Here is a 19,274-nt window from a genome sequence, read left to right as displayed (position 1 = left end):
TGGGGAGCAGAACATTTACTGTGTTAGAGGAGTTAGCTGTCATTGTATAATGTGCAGAAAATGTTCAAACATACAATTAAATACAGTACAGCAACCCCAGTCCTCAAGGGCCACCAACTGGTCAGGTTTTAAGATTATCCCTGCTGCAAGACTCGTGGCTCAGTCAGTGGCTCAGTCATAATGACACCACCTCCTATGCTGAAGCAGTGATATCTCTAATACCTGGCCTGTTGGTGGCCCTTGAGGACTGGAGCTGCCCCCCTTGCAGAGTAGTATCTATGGCGCTGCAAATAAAGAAAAGACACTCACTTTTGGTTATTAATAAAGAGTAGGTTACAGGAGCAGTCTGCCCCACTGATTTCCCCCTTTTTTTGAAGTGAAACTTCCTTAGTGGCACCTCATTCGAACTGGGGCAAAAATGGATTGTGGAGACAGAAATGAAACGGATGTGACGTCAGTGCTGGCAGTTGAGGCCGGGCTGTGTTCTGGCTCAGCCCGACCCCAACACTGACATCACACCCACCGCTCCTAACGGCCGGCCGCAATTTCCCCCAGTTGGAGATGGGCATGGGCTGCATCCGGGGCAGTGGGGACCGGGCCCGGCTCTCCTGCTACAACGCGCTGACTGGCTCCTGGGACCAGGCCCGCTCTCTGTCCCAGCTGCACGCCAAGCTCAAATTACAGCAGTAGCTCTCTACTCCATCGGGGGCGAGTGCTTCTGCTGCACAGTGATGGGGGCAGCATCTACTGCTTGAACCGAGCGGCACCCTGCAAGTCCCCCTGCCCCCGGAGCAAGCCGGGGGGAAGATGGGCACCCTTCCCCATTTGTGCTCTCCTTGCCCGAGGGGAAGATAATCCATTAAAGCAGAGGTGTATATACAGTACATGTGCAATGTATGTTTTCTAGGGTCACAGGCCATTGACATGTCACACACACACACTGACACAAACACACACACTGACACAAACACAAACACACATAAATACATACACATACCTCCGCAGGTGGGCTTGCTGCCACAGGATACACAGGCTGGTGACTCCTCTGGCGCCGGGCGGGAGACTCCTCTGGCGCCGGGCGGGAGACTCCTCTGGTGCCGGGCGGGAGACTCCTCTGGCGTGGGGCGGGAGACTCCTCTGGCGCGGGGCGGGAGACTCCTCTGGTGCGGGGCTGGACACTCCTCTGCCGCCGGGCGGGAGACTCAGACAGAGCTCCCTCCGCTGGGCTCACTCGCGTACAAACAAGAAGGGGAGCTGTTCAGCTGCCGCCAACCTCTGCGCAGCCCGCGCATGCGCAGTAGTCATGGCGACCCTGTCGGACGCCACGCATGCGCAGAAGCGTCTGGCAGCGGCGCCGTTACCCCCACGCGCCCATTAAATTTTTAATAAAAGGACACGGAGCGCAGACCACCCACCCACACCCCCTGTGTCACACTGTAACACACACGCACACTCAGTCACACGCACACTCAGTCACGCGCACACAGTCACACGCACAGTCACAGTCACGCACAGTCACATGCACAGTCACATGCACACTCACAGTCACATGCACACTCACAGTCACACGCACAGTCACATGTACACTCACAGTCACATGCACAGTCACATGCACACTCACAGTCACACGCACACTCACAGTCACACGCACAGTCACACGCACACTCACATGCACACTCAGTCAGTCGCACGCACAGTCAGTCGCACGCACAGTCACACGTACACTCAGTCACACGCACAGTCACATGCACACTCACATGCACACTCACATGCACACTCAGTCAGTCACACGCACACTCTCAGTCACACGCACACTCACAGTCACACTCACATGCACACTCAGTCAGTCACACGCACACTCTCAGTCACACGCACACTCTCAGTCACACGCACACTCTTAGTCACACGCACACTCTCAGTCACACGCACACTCTCAGTCACACGCACAGTCACACGCACACTCACAGTCGCACGCACCCACAAGGAATTCACACTTAGTGCAAATAGCTAATAGAGGGGATGTGTACCGAGCACGCGCGTTATAAGTCAAATTTATTTGCGTTTTGTCAATGAAATTGTATTTTGATTTTTAATTAAAACATCACAAACACAAATACAATTTCTGTGACAAAAGTCAAAGAAGTTTCACTTACTATGCACGTGCACAGCACACACAGCTTTTTTTTTTACCAGGATGGGAAGAAGGGGGTCCCTGGAACTTAACCCCATTCATTCCCGCTCCAGGGACCCCTTAGCTCCCGAGATACAAACCAGTAAAAGTGACGTTGGTTTTTATATCCCCAGCATAAGGTTACTGTAAATATAAAACAAAGCGCGAGGATCAAACAGGGTCTGTCTGAGGTTCCAGAACAGAGAGGAAAATGGGCATATCCCTGAAACAGGTCCTATTAATTACCGCCCAGGTATCTCAGGTGTGTTCGCAGCTCACACTCTAGGCCAGTATTAAGTATATTCTTTCCTGGCGTGATCCTTAATGGCGCCTAATGAATAGGGATTGAGTATCTTTAAGCCTTATTATTACCATCTTGTTAACACTAACGGCCATTAAACGTAATGCTGCTGTTGCAATGGGAGTAAATGCCGGTAAATGTAATGTTATATGTTAGTGAATACAGCGGTATGATTACCGGCCAGTAAATTAGATTATAGATTATAGAAACGTTAAAGAGGCTAACAGAGCGTAGTGAATCTGGGCTTGGTTGGGCCAAGTGGTCTATATCTGCCTTTAAATTAACATTATGCCTGTTAACTGATTTCCTGACTCTCCTTGCAGTGCACGGCGGGTTTTCGGAGTGGCTCCCTTGGCAGACTTGTACTGTGACTTGTGGTCAGGGAGTTCGGAAAAGGATCCGACTGTGTGACAATCCTGTCCCAGCAAACGGTGGTCTTTACTGCCGTGGGGCAGAGACAGAGACACGAAGCTGCCAGAATAAACCATGCCCAGGTAATAGGTTTATCCCTTTGAGTGCCGGGGGGAAGGGCTGTGACACCTGGAAAGTGATCCCGTGATCTCGGTGGCCCCTACCCCGGAAACTGAAGACGAGGCATCCACCTCTCCCATTTCCCTTTACTTCAGATCGTGTCTTGCGCTCAGTGAGGGAGACACAATCTAAGCCTTGGACATCATGTGGCCTGGAGTGCCAGACCCCGTGGCACAGGGACCACCTCTTGGGGATTAATGTAGATGGTGTCACTGAGTACAGAATGTACGGAGCTTCAGAGACACACATCTAACTTTCTGTGGCACCTTCAGGTCCGTCAAATATACCGTGCCACGCTGGTTAGGATGGGGGTTTATATTTGACGTTGATTTGTTTAGCACACATACTTTGGCCTTCTGAGACCCGGAAAAAAACAGGTTGAAAAGCCTTAAAAAAGGACTGATGAGTTCACAGAATGTATTTAAACATTAGGAAAAGAAAATGTGCACCATATTGTAGAAAGATGTGCAGCCTATTTATACTTGGCAACAAGTAATGATAGAAAGGGAACAGTATGTGTGTAAATAAAAAGTAGTGCTACTCTGTACCACTCTAGCACTTAAGAACGTGGACCACTGTTTTTTAAAGAAAAGGTAAACTAGGGTTAAAATGAAATGAGGGGTCAATTGAGGTACAGTATTTATTTTATTTATAAAATGTTTTACTAGGAAGTAATACATTGAGAGTTATCTCTCGTTTTCAAGTATGTCCTGGGCACAGAGTTATGGTGACAAATACATGGTTAAATTAAATGAACAGAGGTTATACATTGAATTTACCGTCCTTTCATGAACAGTTAAAGATAATGTTACAGTATAGGCATACAGTATGTAACAGTTACAGACCAGATTCAAATGTGAGACTACTGAAGCCTTGAAATAACTTAGACTGTTGACGGCTTTGAGAGCCTCGGGTAGATGGATGGTAGTAAAGAGGGGATATCGTAGAAACCCCCCAAAATAAACTCATTATAATTCAAAGATCCCCACTCTTTCTAAAAAATAATGCACAACAAAGATATGTTATGCTATAAATAGAACAAAGTACTGTTCATATGGAACAATAATCCCTTCAGAGAGTCTGTTCTTATAGAAAAGCGTTATAGATTATATTATTATATTGGAAGGAGGAATTAATGAACGCAACAAGTGTATCCAGTACATTAATACAAACTACTGTATATGAATTTGAGTTTTTATTCCAATATTAACTATGACAAAAATTGAATTCCTTGATGAATTTACTTTGGTGGAGAAGAAAATACAAACACAAAATAGAAGGAACTAGCACTCACTGTGTGTAATATAGTTCAGCCGGACGTGCTATGATCCGGCATCTATACCGCTAGGTGCATACAGCTATACAGAAAACAAACTGGCCAGCGCTCAAAGAGTAAATCAAAGAAAAATGAAGGACTTGCGTTTTTCTTTTGTTCTCACCAAGTTTCTTCTTTAATGTATCAAAAAAAGCAGCAATACAGAAAATCTCAGCACACACAGGGAGAGGAAATCTCAGCACACACAGGGAGAAGAAATGTCAGCACACACAGGGAAAGGAAATGTCAGCACACACAGGGAGCGGAAATGTCAGCAGGCACACACTATACAGCAACGTTTTCAGACCGCCTGTTTTTTGTGGAGAAGAAAATAACGACACTGTAAATCAAATCTTGCTGCAGTCTGACATCTGGTAATAACATCATTGTCTTTGTTCGGTTTAGTGGATGGAAACTGGTCAGAGTGGAGTGCGTGGGAAGAGTGTTCTAAAACATGTGGCCACGGCAAAAGAACAAGAATACGAACTTGTAATGATCCCTCAGCACAAGAGGGAGGAAGAGCGTGTGATGGGAGCGCGGTGGAAATCGCAGTGTGCCATTTAAAACCGTGCCCAGGTAAAGGGGATTTGGGACGTCTGCTAGTAAAACAATACCGAATTCACTTAAGAGAAAGATGATGCCTAGAAGAAGACGTCATGCTTTGAAGCTGGTGGGTGACAGGCTCAGCGGAAATGAGAAAGGGTGGTGGATTTGTGGAAAGGCCTCCCATCCGAGGTGGTAGATACTCACAAAGTAAGGGAAATTAACAAATGCTTGGCATAGACATAAGCACATCCAACAGTAAATATTAAAGAGAAACAAGCATCAAATAGGCTACAACGTTGTACAACAGAATTTGACGGCAAGTAAGAGCCACTTGGCCCATATTGTTTGCACTGATACGAAAATGTGCAGATAAAATGGGCCTAATGGTTCTTATCTGCCACCAAATTCTGCTTCTATGTTAACTATATATTAATTAGCAATTAAAATGAACCGGGGTTCTCATCTGGAATTCAATGGGAGAGATGTATTGAAAAGGATGTTGGTACAGTCAGTGCAGTCGCCAAATGCGTTGCTCCCTCTATCGTACTGTACAGTATGTACAACAAGTAGCCTGTTTGTGACACTTCCTACATCCTGGGCAGATAGAGAGGATTATGCCACTTCAGAATGGGATTTGTCACCCAAACAAAAGGGGGAAATTGAGCAAGTTAAGCACCGAGTTTGTTGCATTTCATTACAATATGTGCCTGGCAACTCATGCTGTTTACACTACAAAATGTGAGCTGTTGTGTATGTGGGGGCAAAATGGTAGCAACATCATGATACATTGATGCAAAATGAACATTTCCCTCTTTGCCCCACTCCTACAAAATTACCTGTATTGCATAACTCCCAATAAATACAGTATGGGTGTCACTAGCTTGTAACGTGTGTATGCTGCTGGTTGGGGGACGTTCCTAATCCTCCAGTTGACAAGTTTGCCAGTTTCTTTGAATAAACACCAAAGATAGCCACATAGTTACCAATAGAGAGACGCAACTACAGGACCAGGGAGATGTCACAGCTTTCTATTGGCTGCCAGAGCAACGCTGAACCCGGCAGGCAGTACTATGCCATAAAACACCTTTTCAAGTGAATGGGCCGTTGGGTATCTTTTAGCACTTGAAGGTGTCCATGGAATAGCATCGCTTAGTAAATATGGTCCTATATGTATAACCATTATCAAAAGTGTAATTTCACATAACCCGGTGGGTCCGTGGAGCTGGGAGCGTCAGACTGCCGCATTAATAGCAATGAACTAATTTTCCAACTTGTTTCAGTTGATGGCGCTTGGGGTCCCTGGCTTCCCTGGGGGCCGTGCAGCAAGACGTGTGGGAAAGGAACTGAAACTCGTGTAAGGCAGTGTAATAACCCTCCTCCATCATTTGATGGGTCATATTGTGATGGACAAGACACCCAAATGCAAATATGCAGTGACAAACACTGTCCAGGTACATAACAGGTTAAATCATAATTTAATCATTGGGGTTTTGATCAGCATGCTGCTGACAGAAACGACCCACACTTTATACAATAAGAGATTCTACAATATGTTAATGAACTCACTTTCATATACTGACTACGGTATGTAAGGTAGACGTAACAAGATCTGTAAGAATATATTATATGTGGGATTGACTTACGTTGAATAGCTATTTCATGTAATATTAATAATACTAATGATGATAATAATAATTTTAATGAGTTTCTATTTAAAACGAATACTGTATATGTGCATTGTATTTGTGTATGGTCAATATTACAAATACAAGCAAAAAACAGTATCGAATTCTGATTTTAGAATCCGTTTTATTTGTGGGTGTTTTTGTGGGAGAACTGGCACCTTTAGGAATTAACAAGAAATTCCTCAGTGATAATGAAATTATTAGGAGCTTGGGCTGGCATATTAGCTGGTGGTGAATAAATCCTTTTCTCTCTGCATTCCACATGGCAGCAAGACGAATGGCTTCACTCTCTTCCTCTCTTGGGGAGCGGACAAGAAGAGAACCATTTTCGGGTGTATAAACTCCTCCTCTTCCCCCCCTCCCCCCCTCCCCCCCCGATGCCAATTCCTTCTCCTATGGGATCAAGAGGAAGTATATTGATCCAGAGGAAGTCAAACAAAAAACCTCAGTGAAATATCATCCAATGATATCTCATAAAGGGGGAAATAAATTCCTTCCTGATACCAAGAATTGACAATGATTACTCTCTAGATCAACATCCTTCCCATGTGTACTTATTTGGTATATCTCTGTATAGCTTTCATTTATAAAAAGAAGTCCAACCTTTTTTTTGAAGAGATCTATTGTATCTGCCATCACAGTCTCCATGGGTAATGAATTCCACACTGTAACTGCCCTTACTGTAAAGCAGAGAGTTCAAACTTTTTTCCCTGTGCCCCTCTAGCGGCAGTTCCTCTCCCTCCGCGCCCCTCCCCCCCTTACCTTTGCTCCAGCGGCGTCATCGTCGTGACGTCACGTCACATGACCAATGAAGCCGCGTTGCCATGGCGACGCGTGTAAGATGCCGCCGGAGCCAAGGTAAGCAAGGTTTACAGAGGCCTTCGCCGCTTCCCTGGCACTTCATTTAAGTGCCTTCGGGAAGCGAGCGGGGCCTCTGTAAACCCCGCGCCTCCCGCAGACAGTCTCGGAGGCGCGCCCCCCAGTTTGCGCACTGCTGCTGTAAAGAACCCTTTCCTTTGTTGATGGTGAAATCGCCTTTCCTCCAACCTCAAGGGATGGCCCCGAGTCCTTTGTACTGCCCGTGGGATGAATAGTTCTTTTGAAAGATCCTTGTATTGTCCCCAAATATATTTGTATATAGTTATCATATCCCCTCTTAGACACCTTTTATAATGTAAACAAATCTAATTTCGCTAGCCTCTCCTCATAAATCAGATTATCCATCCCCTTTATAAATTTGGTGGCTCTTTTCTGCACTTTCTCTAGTTCCATAATGTCTTTTCTGAGGAGTAGAATAAACAATGTTTTTATAAAAAATAAAAATAAACTTTTAGTAGAGTAGCTGCCTTTAGTGGCTGGCGATGATTTGCATTTCTTATACTTCTAATTAATTTCCTTTTAATTTCATTAGTGGATGGGAAATGGTCAGCGTGGAGCAGCTGGACGTCATGTAGTTTATCCTGTGGAGGAGGCCTCCGTCAGAGAGCCCGGGAATGTTCGAATCCGGCGCCCAAGCACGGAGGCCATAGGTGTGAAGGCAATAAGATAGAAAATGAGGTTTGCAACAGTGATCTTTGCCCAAGTAAGTGATTTTCTGTGACAATAAATAATAAAGCAGCTCACATTGTATGTATGTCTTTATTTATATAGCGCCAAAAGTGTACTCAGCACTTCACAAAAAATACAGTACAGGGAATTATAATAATACAATAAGTGCAGCAAAATCAGACAATAGGAAAGGAAATCCCTGCCCCGAAGAGCTTACATGTAACATTAGCAATATCTTGCGCAGTACAAACCTGCTTTTTAAGGGATGTTTGTCACAACTAAAAACATCAGAAACTCTGACACTGCCTGGTATAATTATAGGAGTGCAGTATCATTCATTTGTAATTGTCAGTGGCATAATGTAACGGGTCACTAGTTTGGGAAGTAAATGAAAGAAATGTAAACAGCGCAAGATTATAATGCAAAATATTTCACTATGTAAAACATATCGAAGAATATATTATTAACATGTAGTGGGGTGGTGTGATTATAAAGATATCCAATTTGGCTCTATCTGTGTTGACTTATAAATGGATACGGTTCCATATTTACAAAGCAACTCATTGTAACAAACAATGTCCATTGGTGCGATGCATGAATCCCTTACACCAGCCACGTGACACAATGGTTTTATAGCAAGAAAGACACATATTGTCATATTCCTCCCCAAACACTTCTCATATGAACATATTTGCATATTTAAATTGACTTATTTCCCTTGTACCTCCTGTGTGGGCACAGGTTTTTCTCCACATGTTGTGTAGATGTGCGGAGTTACATGTTGTGTTTTGGGAGTTAGTTCTCTGCAAAATATTTCTGATTTCGGGCTGTGGAGATTTTTACTCCTTACTAACTTTTGAAACAGTTCAAGAGAAACATCAAATTTCATCCAGGGTGAAAAATGTTCACACCTCTAATTTAAGATGCAACGCTGTTTAAGTTTATGCCATAGGTCAGAACACTACCTATGTGGTGAGCGAACCCAAGTCCTTGTGCCAGCTCTCCTTGTGACCTTGGGCAAGATTCACTGGGCCACATTTACTAATCATTCTTCTGACAGAGGACACCGCCTGTTTCTGGAATACCCTATGGCCCATTCAAGGCCCATCAAGTTTCTTCCAGAACCAGAAAGTATCTTATGTCTTCCGCTGCCTCAGCACCCAACGTTAGATCGTTGTCTCCGAGACAGGGACTCATTTTACTATGTAAGAACATACTACATAGCTGCCATTGTGCAGAAAATGATCATGAGAGATAATCACAGGTCCAAGAAAATGTATCTGATAAGAATTTCTGGGAACCTTGTTGGCTGGAATAATGTGTGGCCTTTATATAAGGACAGATGTTACCCTGGAATCGATGTACTACCAAAACTCAACCATGTAGTAAAATAACAAAGGAGGGAGAGGGAGGAGGGGGTATGAGACCTTTTATTGGACCAACATTTAGTTGATATGTTACAAGCTTTTGAACCTCTCGGGGTCCTATCATCGGGTATGGTAGAAATACAGAGACAGAGAGTATTATATACAGTACAGTGTATGTGAGAGGGATATCGGGTTACAATGGATGTTGAGCGGAGAGTTGTGAGTGGTTCTCAGAGTTCTTGCTTTGCAGTTCATGGTGACTGGGGTTCATGGAGTTCCTGGGGAACGTGCAGCCGTACATGCAATGGGGGTCAGATGAGGAGATATCGAGCGTGTGATAACCCTGTCCCTTCCCATAGCGGAAGAGCCTGTACTGGCGCCGATACAGAATTACAAAGATGTAGCACTAACATGTGTCCTGGTGAGTATCTTCTACCCGTGCCGTTTTTTTAGACCAAGCCTATCGCTTAGAACGGGAATCTTCAAAAGTGCTAATTGGCTTCCATAAACAAATCTAACCATACTAAAAGCAAATATTTTGCTGATTTTGCTTTTTAAGGAATTAATTACTAATTGCATTTTTTAGAGGTCTCTAAATTGGGAAGTGTGTCAATCAAATGTATTCCTCACCCTTAGCCAACAAAGGTCAGGGGAAGGGGGCTTTGACTTTGTTAAACACAGTGACATCAACCAGGAGGGAAACGCCAGAGGAAATGAAACCCCTCCCAAATCTTAACTCATCATATTTACAAACTTACTTTACCTTCTCGCTGCCAGAGGTCCAGCTGCATCATTCAGTCACATGACCTACCCGCCCTCAGCCCCCACCCCAACCCTCCACCCTCAACCCCCAGTGCCCACCCTCAGCCCCCATTCCCCCGCCCTCAGCCCCCATCTCCAGCCCCACTGCCCTCAGCCCCCCGCCCTCAGCCCCCCACCCTCAGCCCCCACCCCCAGAAGATGCACACAGAAGTGGGGGGGGCTTCACTTCTCTTTTGATCGTCCGACTGCTCCATTGGAGCGGTTATCCAGATATCACCTAGAAAACCAGCATTTTTGCCATGACGTATGGTAACTGCTACATCTATAGGGCCTCCGGCATGCCAGAGCCTGTGTTATATGAGGTACAGCATAAGGGTGCTATAAAAGTAAAACAATGAGTTAAAAAGACTTAGTTGACACATTTTGGTTAAAAGAGCATTAATCACTGAGATGTCGCCCCTTACACATCCCTGCCATTAGCTCACTCTGCTTATACAGTCCCTTTAAATTACACCTAAAAGTGTCAGTCCCACGTAGCAGGAAAATGACTAATTAACACCCTATTAACATAATTGGATTTCGTAGAAACTCAATCATTTTTAAGCAAAGCTATTACAGTACGTATTTGTGTTATCTGTCAAATGATTATAATTTCTTTCAATCCCTATGAAATTCATGGTCATCACACACTTATTGGTGTACGGTTTAATCTCTGCCTAACGTTGGACTTTTTACTTTGTCAATTCACAATGTTTTCATTACCTTGTAAAACTACATGTAAATTCTCAGATCTACAAACAGTCTTATCGGGAAAGTATTAAATAATGATTGTGGGGGAAAACAAACAAACTTCAAAGCATTTAAACATTTAACTTTAAAAAACTTTTTTTTAATTACTGTGAATGTACCAATCATCTACTGTACATTCCACCTTCCTAAAGATGACCCTGTCCTTAGTTCACTTTGGTCCAAGAAGGTGTTCCCCATACGATATATAAAGAAAGCAGTGTGATGCATAAAGTTCTATTTCTGGTTCCGTCATGGAAACGTTCTATCCGTATGTGAATTGTACAGAGACCCTCCGTGTCTCACGCGGTGTTTCCTTGCAGTGGATGGAAATTGGGGGCCCTGGCAGGATTGGAGCATGTGCTCTGTTTCATGTGGAGGAGGGGAGCAAATTCGCACACGTCTGTGCAGCCATCCTGTTCAGTCTTACGCTGGGCGGCCCTGCCCAGGGGATTCAACGCAGCTATTAAGATGTAATGTTAAAGCATGTCCAGGTAAGCCCAGAATTACAGTCCCACCACATGCAGGGACTTTAATACTCCTGTTATTTTCTTTTTTTTAACATATTGCATTAATTATAAATGCATTTTTCACTTAGATTATACACTAATATTTTAAAACATGTTATTTAATCACATGGGTTAAAATTAAACATATATTGGATTTGCACTGTTGATTTATATTTACATAGTTATATAATATACCCCTTATTATTACAGACACACCTAGTTAACACATTGGTATTTTGGGAGCACCGACCAATCATAATTTGTGTGTGTGTGTGTGTGTGTATTGTATTGTATGTCTTTATTTATATAGCGCCATAAATGTACATAGCGCTTCACAGTAGTAATACATATCATATAAATAACAAATAATATAAATAACAGATCATGGGAATAAGTGCTTCAGACATAAAAGTAACATTAAGGAAGAGGAGTCCCTGCTCCGAGGAGCTTACAATCTAATTGGTAAGTAGGGAGAACGTACAGAGACAGTAGGAGGGAATTCTAGTAAGTGCGTCTGCAGGGGGCCAAGCTTTATGTATCATGTGTCCATGATTATCCAGTGCTATTCATATGCTTCTTTAAGCAGATGTGTCTTAAGGTGGGTCTTAAAGGTGGATAGAGAGTGTGCTAGTCGAGTATTGAGGGGAAGGGCATTCCAGAGGTGTGGGGCAGAAAGTGAGAAAGGTTTAAGGCGGGAGAGAGCTTTAGATACAAAGGGGGTAGAAAGAAGACATCCGTGAGAAGAACGCAAGAGTCGGGATGGTGCATAGCGAGAAATTAGGGCTGAGATGTAAGGAGGGGCAGAAGAATGTAAAGCTTTAAAAGTGAGGAGGAGAATTGAGTGTGAGATGCAGGATTTGATCGGAAGCCAGGAGAGGGATTTCAGGAGGGGAGATGCGGAGACAGATTTAGGAAAGAGTAGAGTGATTCTGGCAGCAGCGTTTAGGATAGATTGTAGGGGAGACAGGTGGGAGGCAGGAAGGTTGGACAGCAGGAGGTTGCAGTAATCGAGACGTGAGAGAATGAGGGCGTGAGTCAGAGTTTTAGCAGTCGAGTAACAGAGGAAAGAGCGTATCTTTGTGATATTGCGGAGGAAAAAGCGACAAGTTTTAGAAACGTTTTGAATATGAGAGGAGAATGTGAGAGAGGAGTCGAGTGTAACCCCTAGGCAGCGTGCTTGGGCTACTGAGTGAATGATCGTATTTCCAACAGGAATGTGGAAGGAGGTAGTAGGGCCAGGTTTGGGAGGAAGTATAAGGAGCTCTGTTTTTGCCATGTTAAGTTTCAGTCGGCGGATGGCCATCCAGGATGATATTCCAGAAAGGCATTCAGAAACTTTGGTCTGTATAGCAGGTGTAAGGTCAGGGGTTGAATGGTAAATTTGTGTGTCGTCAGCATGGAGGTGATATTTAAACCCAAAAGATGCGATTAGGTCACCTAGAGAGAGTGTGTAAAGAGAAAAGAGAAGGGGTCCCAGGACAGAGCCCTGGGGTACCCCCACAGAGAGACCAATAGAGGAGGAGGAGGTGTTGGCAAAAGAGACACTGAAAGTACGATGGGAGAGGTAAGAGGAGATACAAGATAAAGCTTTATTCCGAATACCAAGAGTATGGAGAATGTGAAGGAGAAGAGGGTGGTCCACGGTGTCGAATGCTGCAGAGAGGTCGAGTAATATGAGCAGAGTGTAATGACCTCTGTTTTTGGCAGCATGGAGGTCGTCAGTTATTTTAGTGAGGGCTGTTTCAGTAGAGTGAGCAGTGCGGAAGCCAGATTGTATAGGGTCTAGAAGAGAATATGTGTTGAGAAAGTGTAGCAATCGAGAGAATACAAGACGTTCAAGGAGTTTGGAGGCAAAAGGCAGGAGGGAGACAGGTCGATAGTTAGGACAGGTAGGGTCAAGCTTGCTGTTTTTGAGTAATGGTATAACGGTTGCATGCTTGAAGGAGGATGGAAAGGTACCAGAGTAGAGGGAAGAGTTAAAGATCTGTGTGAGCATAGGGATTATAGAAGGAGCAAGAGGTTTTAGGAGATGGGAGGGAATGGGATCAAGAGGGCAAGTGCTAGAGGGAGAAGAGGAGATCAGCAGTGACACATCCTCCACCGAGATAGCAGAAAAAGAGTCAAGAAAGGCAGGAGGAGAGTTGGGAAGCAGTATGGGATGGGAGGAGGCAACAGATAGGATGTTCTGACGTATGGATACCACCTTTTCCTTAAAAAAGTCAGCAAAGTCCTAAGGTGAGATGGAGGAAGAAGAGGAGGCAGCTGAGGGTGGTCCGAGTAGAGATTCAAAGACAGAAAAGAGTCGGCGTGGGTTAGACTTGTGTGTGGTGATTAGTGATGAAAAGTAGGTTTGTTTAGCCTGAGAGATGGCAGAGTTGAAACAGGACAGCATAAATTTGTAGTGAATGAAGTCTGCGAGCGTCTGAGATTTCCTCCAGAGGCGTTCAGAGGAACGAGTGGAGGAACGCAGCATGCATGTGTGGGTGTTTAGCCAGGGTCTGGGGTTAGAAGGGCGAGGACAGCAAAGAGAAAGCAGGGCATGAAGATCAAGAGAGGAAGATAAGGCAGAGTTGTAGTTCCTGACCAGGTTGTCAGGGTCTGAAGCAGAACTGAGAGAGGAGAGGGAGGAGCGTAAAGTGAAATCAAGAGCTGGTAGGTTAATAGAGCGCAGGTTTCTGCAAAAATGAGGGCGAGATGGAGAGAAGCGAGAGAGAGAAAATGAGATGAGGTGATGGTCAGAGAGAGGAAAAGGGGAAATGGAGAAATCGGAAAGAGAGAAGTTTTTAGTGAAAACCAGGTCTAGGTAGTGTCCATCCTTGTGGGTGCTGGCTTCAGTCCACTGTTGAAGGCCAAAAGAAGAGGTTAGAGAGAGAAAGCGGGAAGCCCAAGGGAGAGAGGGGTCATCAATGTGGCAGTTGAAGTCCCCAAGGAGAAGAACAGGGGAGTCTGAGGAGAGAAAGGAAGAGAGCCAGGATTCAAAGTGAGAGAGAAAGGCAGAAGGGGGATGAGTAGAGGAAGGTGGGCGATAGATGACCGCCACATGGACCGGGAGAGGAGAGAAGATCTGGACTGTGTGAACCTCAAAGGAGGGAAAAGTAAGAGAGGGAGGAATAGGAACGGTTCGGTAGCGGCAGAGAGAGGAGAGCAGGAGCCCCACACCTCCACCGCTGCCATCAGGGCGCGGAGTGTGGGAGAAGGAAAGGCCACCATAAGAGAGGCAGCTTCCAGAGCAGAGTCATGCTGAGTGAGCCAGGTCTCAGTTATGGCAAATAGGAGCAGAGAGTGAGAGAGAAAGAAGTCATGCACAGATGCACAGAGAGGAACGTGTGTGTGTGTGTGTGTGTGTGTGTGTGTGTGTGTGTGTGTGTGTGTGTGTGTGTGTGTGTGTGTGTGTGTGTGTGTGTGTGTGTGTGTGTGTGTGTGTGTGTGTGTGTGTGTGTGTGTGTGTGTACAGGATAGATAGAAACAAGAGAAAAAAAGAGCGCAAATAACCAATAGTATATAGAAAATATAAACAATGTATTATAATACATGCCCCTAACTTGATAAACAATTTGAGATAATATATAAAAACATATGAATGAAAAATAAAAAAACAATAATGATTAAAAAACAATAAGTCCCATCACAAGCTGATACTCAATAGAGGAGGAACCTGTTAGAACAGACACACCGTATATTACAAGGGGACTAACTCAATGAGGGGAGATAGGGCTTGAAGAGTGCAGAAAAAAACTAACAATACCAATAGAGCAATGTATAATAGTGCTGTTCATAAGATAAAGAACAATATTGCAACAGGGAATACATCTGAACTATCTATACTGTCCCTAATAATGCTGCCAGAAGGTCCTCAACCAGAGCTTCAAAACAGAAAGTTAAAATTAAAAAAAATAACTGGACACAAAAACTGGAACATAAAAAAGAAGAATAAAACAGAGTAACACGTTGTGGAATTGTCCCGCTGTGGCCAATGGTAAGTACAGTATTGCTCTCACATTCCGTGTTCTTTAAACATAGTGCGTGCCAGTACGGAGCATATCGAAGCTTCTAATAGGAACCGGTGGGACATACAATGGTGGTCTCCCTCTCCTCTGCGGTCGGTCCGGTCTCCTCTCTGGAAGACATGGCAGGGAATATAGCGTAGATCAGCTTTTTATTTCTAAAAACGAATGCACTTTCATCAATGTAAAAATGTTTGCGCTCTGAGAAGCAAACAAGACTCGTACGGAGCTCGCGTGACAGTGCAAGTCACCCGGGAACCTGACGATGTCATCGCGAGGGCGGAGTCAGAGTGAGAAGCGTGGAGGTTGGAGCCTTCAACAACAATCTTTATAAACTCGTCATAATCGTTAGTTAAAGTGCCCCATGCATCTTAATCTGAAGCGACTTCACACTCACTGCACACAGCACACACTCACAGCACACTCGCATCCCCCTACCCCCCTATCTCCGGTGTCAGCTGCTGGGACATCATGGGGTTGCCTGCGGGGATCGGGGCTGGGGGGGGGGGATGATTGGTGTGGGCCTGGGGGATCGGTGTGGGGCTGCTGACTTGGGGGATCGGTGCCGGGCTGGGGTGCGGGTCTGCTGGCGGGGGGGAGCAGTTCGGGGGGGTGGGGGGGGAAATCGGTGCTGGTAGAAGTGAGGCGTCGGGCGCACGGCGGACATTTTTTGTAAAAATAATGAGCGCGACCCCGGTTATAGCGCGGTCGGTTCGGGTGGCCCCCGAGGACCGCGCTATAATGGGGCTGAGCTGTATTTGTATTTACATTGTATACCGTTTAATAAAGGTTTTTTTTTTTTTTTTCATGTGATTGATTACATCAGGCAGGGGGGGCCCGAGAAATTTCATGGATGAAAAGGGGGGCTCGGCATAAAAAGTTTGCTCACCCCTGCAGTACACCACAGTGCACATTGTACTATGTAACTGTCAAGTTTGTTTCTAAAGTCTATGACATCACACAGTCCCAGTGGTGTAGAGGTACAGAATTGAGCAAGTATGTGAAAGGTCCTGGGTTTGATTCCTGTATGATATGGTATAATTTATAAATTATAAAAAAATAATAATAATATTTTATAAATTATTATTTTATTTGTATTATATGGTATAATTTATAAATTATTATTTTCATTTTTTATAATGTAAAAATTATACCATATCATACCCAGGATCTTTCATATGCTGTAGCTCAATTCTGTCATGTCACACCAAGCCTGTGATGTAGAGGTAAAGCATTGGTACCAGTATATGGAAGGTCCTGAGTTCGATCCCTTCATGTGTATTTTATAAAATGTATTAATGTTCAATTCCCACATGGGGTAGGTGTATGTGTCTGTTAGCAATAAAGCATTGAATTGAATGTTTAAAAAAAAGTGTGTTGTGTCATGTGACGTCGCGCAGCTGACAGCTGCAGAGAGGAGAGCACGTGGACACAGCCCTATGAAGTGAGGAGAGAGCTCTAGATGCTGTTAAGTCCTCACGTGGCAAAATGGAGGTTTTCAAATCTCGGGAGCCACGCTCAGACCACGTTATAAGTGGATTTGCATTGTAGCGGATCACGCTATAACAGGATTGAGCTGTATGTGATGTCTGTCAGTGTATGTATATATAACAATTATATGTATGTGCAATGTGCTGTGTCTTCTTCGAACCATGGATTTGGGTGATGTGTGTGTGTATGATCTATCACCATAGTGCCGGAAGACTTTACCGTAACCAACTACATTTCTTTTGGTAACAGGAGGACCTCAGCGTGTTAAAGGAAATTTGTTTGGAAACATTAATGATCTTCAGTTTGGAATTGCTCTCCTAAATGGTACAATTACTGATGCCCCTGATTCAGATAATAGAATAATTCAAGCAAAATTTACCAACATTCCTAAAAGTCTGGGTAGGTACAAATACAAAAATACAAAATACACCGAATAAAATCTGTAGTGTAGGACCTTATGTTTAATTACGTACACTTAATGTCTGATAAACGTGTAAAATTACAGGACTGTGGTATAATAGGTCTTGGTTTTTCAGGACTATCTGAGGTCCGTCCAGTTATACTTCAAGTTTTTTTCTTTGTTTAGTTTTTTGCAATCCCCATATTTCCCATATTGAGATTTTTTTTTTTTACAGGATAGGAACCAGGGAGTCATCAAGGGTCAAATCGCACCATTTTAAGCTTCGGAAACTCCCCAGTTCCTGAGCTATTTATCTTTTTTTTGACTGTGATCTTCATGGAAATTCCAACATGGCCACCAGGCCTGTCCAATATAAAGCCAAAATGTCATCCCACAATGACAATTTAGCATCCTATTGGCCCACAAGCGTGAGGTTGATGATGTGGCGATTTTGATTGGTGAATATTGCAGGACCCTGGGGAGGGAGGTCTCTGAAGCTAAAGACATCCTATTGGCCCACGAGAGTGAGGTTGATGCGGTAGCCATTTTGATTGGTCAATTTTGCAGGACCCTGGGGAGGGAGGTCTCGGGAGCTAAAGACAGAATGGTTCAGCTCGAGTCCTCCTGTTCCCAATTCTGTGGGGGGGGGAAAAGGATTATGGGGGATTTTTGCTAAAATGAAATGTATCCAGAGCTTAATTCTGCTGCCCTAATTAGTGTGCATTGCCAAAGTTTAGGACAAAACACAGCCAGCAGACCCATTCAGGTGGTTATTCCTCTTCTGGCTCATCAGTTTGGGATTTTTTGCTTACTTTGTAGTGTAAAGTCAAATGTTATGAACCCTATATTATACAAGGAGTGTGTGTGTGTGTGTGTGTGTGTGTATATATATATATATATACAGTGTGTGTGTGTGTGTGTGTGTGTGTGTGTGTGTGTGTGTGTGTGTGTGTGTGTGTGTGTGTGTGTGTGTGTGTGTGTAGAGAGAGAGAGAGAGAGAGAGACATTAATGTGTGCGTACTGCATACACAAGCCTTGTATAGTACAGGGTAAAATGGATCACGGAAACATGTATGCATGTATTTTGTTGAATCATGTTCAAATATTTAACAATACATTTCTGTATTACAGTGGTTCCCAAGTCCAGTCCTCAAACCATGACACAGGTGGCTGAATCAGTGGATCTGTCAATTTGACTGAAGCAGGGATATCCTTAAAACCTGACCTGTTGGGGGCTCTTGAGGATGGAGTTGGAAACCAGTGCTGTATTATATTGCGGATATGTCGACTCTGAATGATTTTCTATTAGTCTCGTTGATTTGATGTCAGCTTCACTCATTTTTAGCATCAGCGTGTTATTGCCTCCACTGGAGCCTAGGGTTGCCAGGTGTCCGGTATTGAACCGGACTGTCCTGTATTTGGAAACTCTGTCCAGTAAAAAACGAGAGGTACTGTAATACTGGACATGCATGTGTCCGGTATTACCTGCCTGGACATAGTGACCTGACGCACCTTTCACCATTGAGTCCAGTGTTTTTGGAGAAGCCACCTGGCAACCTTACAGGAGTCTCACTGATAGCAACGTTCCCATTAAAATGAAACGTTTGGGTCCAGAACTCCTAAATCTCACCGCTTTCTGTCTGATATGGTAAAAGCTGCTTCTATCTGTGAAATAGATCTATCAAATGTTTCTTTATGTTTCAGGTCCTTCAATGAGGAACCTCGTCTCGATTTTGAATCCCATTTACTGGACAACGGCAAAAGAAATAGGCGAAGCAATGAATGGATTTTCTCTCACTGGCGGAATATTTCGAAGAGAATCCCAAGTAGAATTTGCAACAGGTTTGTATTAATACAGT

At 44.2% G+C, this 19,274-nt stretch overlaps 1 protein-coding gene across 1 annotated transcript in view; it reads left to right on the top strand.

The window, feature by feature from the left end:
• Positions 1-19,274, top strand: part of HMCN1 (hemicentin 1) — a 302,818-nt gene that overhangs the window by 259,919 nt on the left and 23,625 nt on the right. The window contains exons 88-95 of the mRNA XM_075616900.1: positions 2,795-2,965; positions 4,723-4,893; positions 6,144-6,314; positions 7,960-8,130; positions 9,714-9,884; positions 11,335-11,505; positions 17,265-17,414; positions 19,120-19,257. Coding sequence (XP_075473015.1) covers positions 2,795-2,965; positions 4,723-4,893; positions 6,144-6,314; positions 7,960-8,130; positions 9,714-9,884; positions 11,335-11,505; positions 17,265-17,414; positions 19,120-19,257 — 1,314 coding nt within the window. The remainder of the gene's footprint in view (positions 1-2,794; positions 2,966-4,722; positions 4,894-6,143; positions 6,315-7,959; positions 8,131-9,713; positions 9,885-11,334; positions 11,506-17,264; positions 17,415-19,119; positions 19,258-19,274) is intronic.

This window comes from Ascaphus truei, chromosome 10, assembly GCF_040206685.1.
Source record: "Ascaphus truei isolate aAscTru1 chromosome 10, aAscTru1.hap1, whole genome shotgun sequence".
Classification (NCBI taxonomy): Eukaryota; Metazoa; Chordata; class Amphibia; order Anura; family Ascaphidae; genus Ascaphus; species Ascaphus truei.
This window is presented reverse-complemented; position numbering and strand designations above follow the sequence as displayed.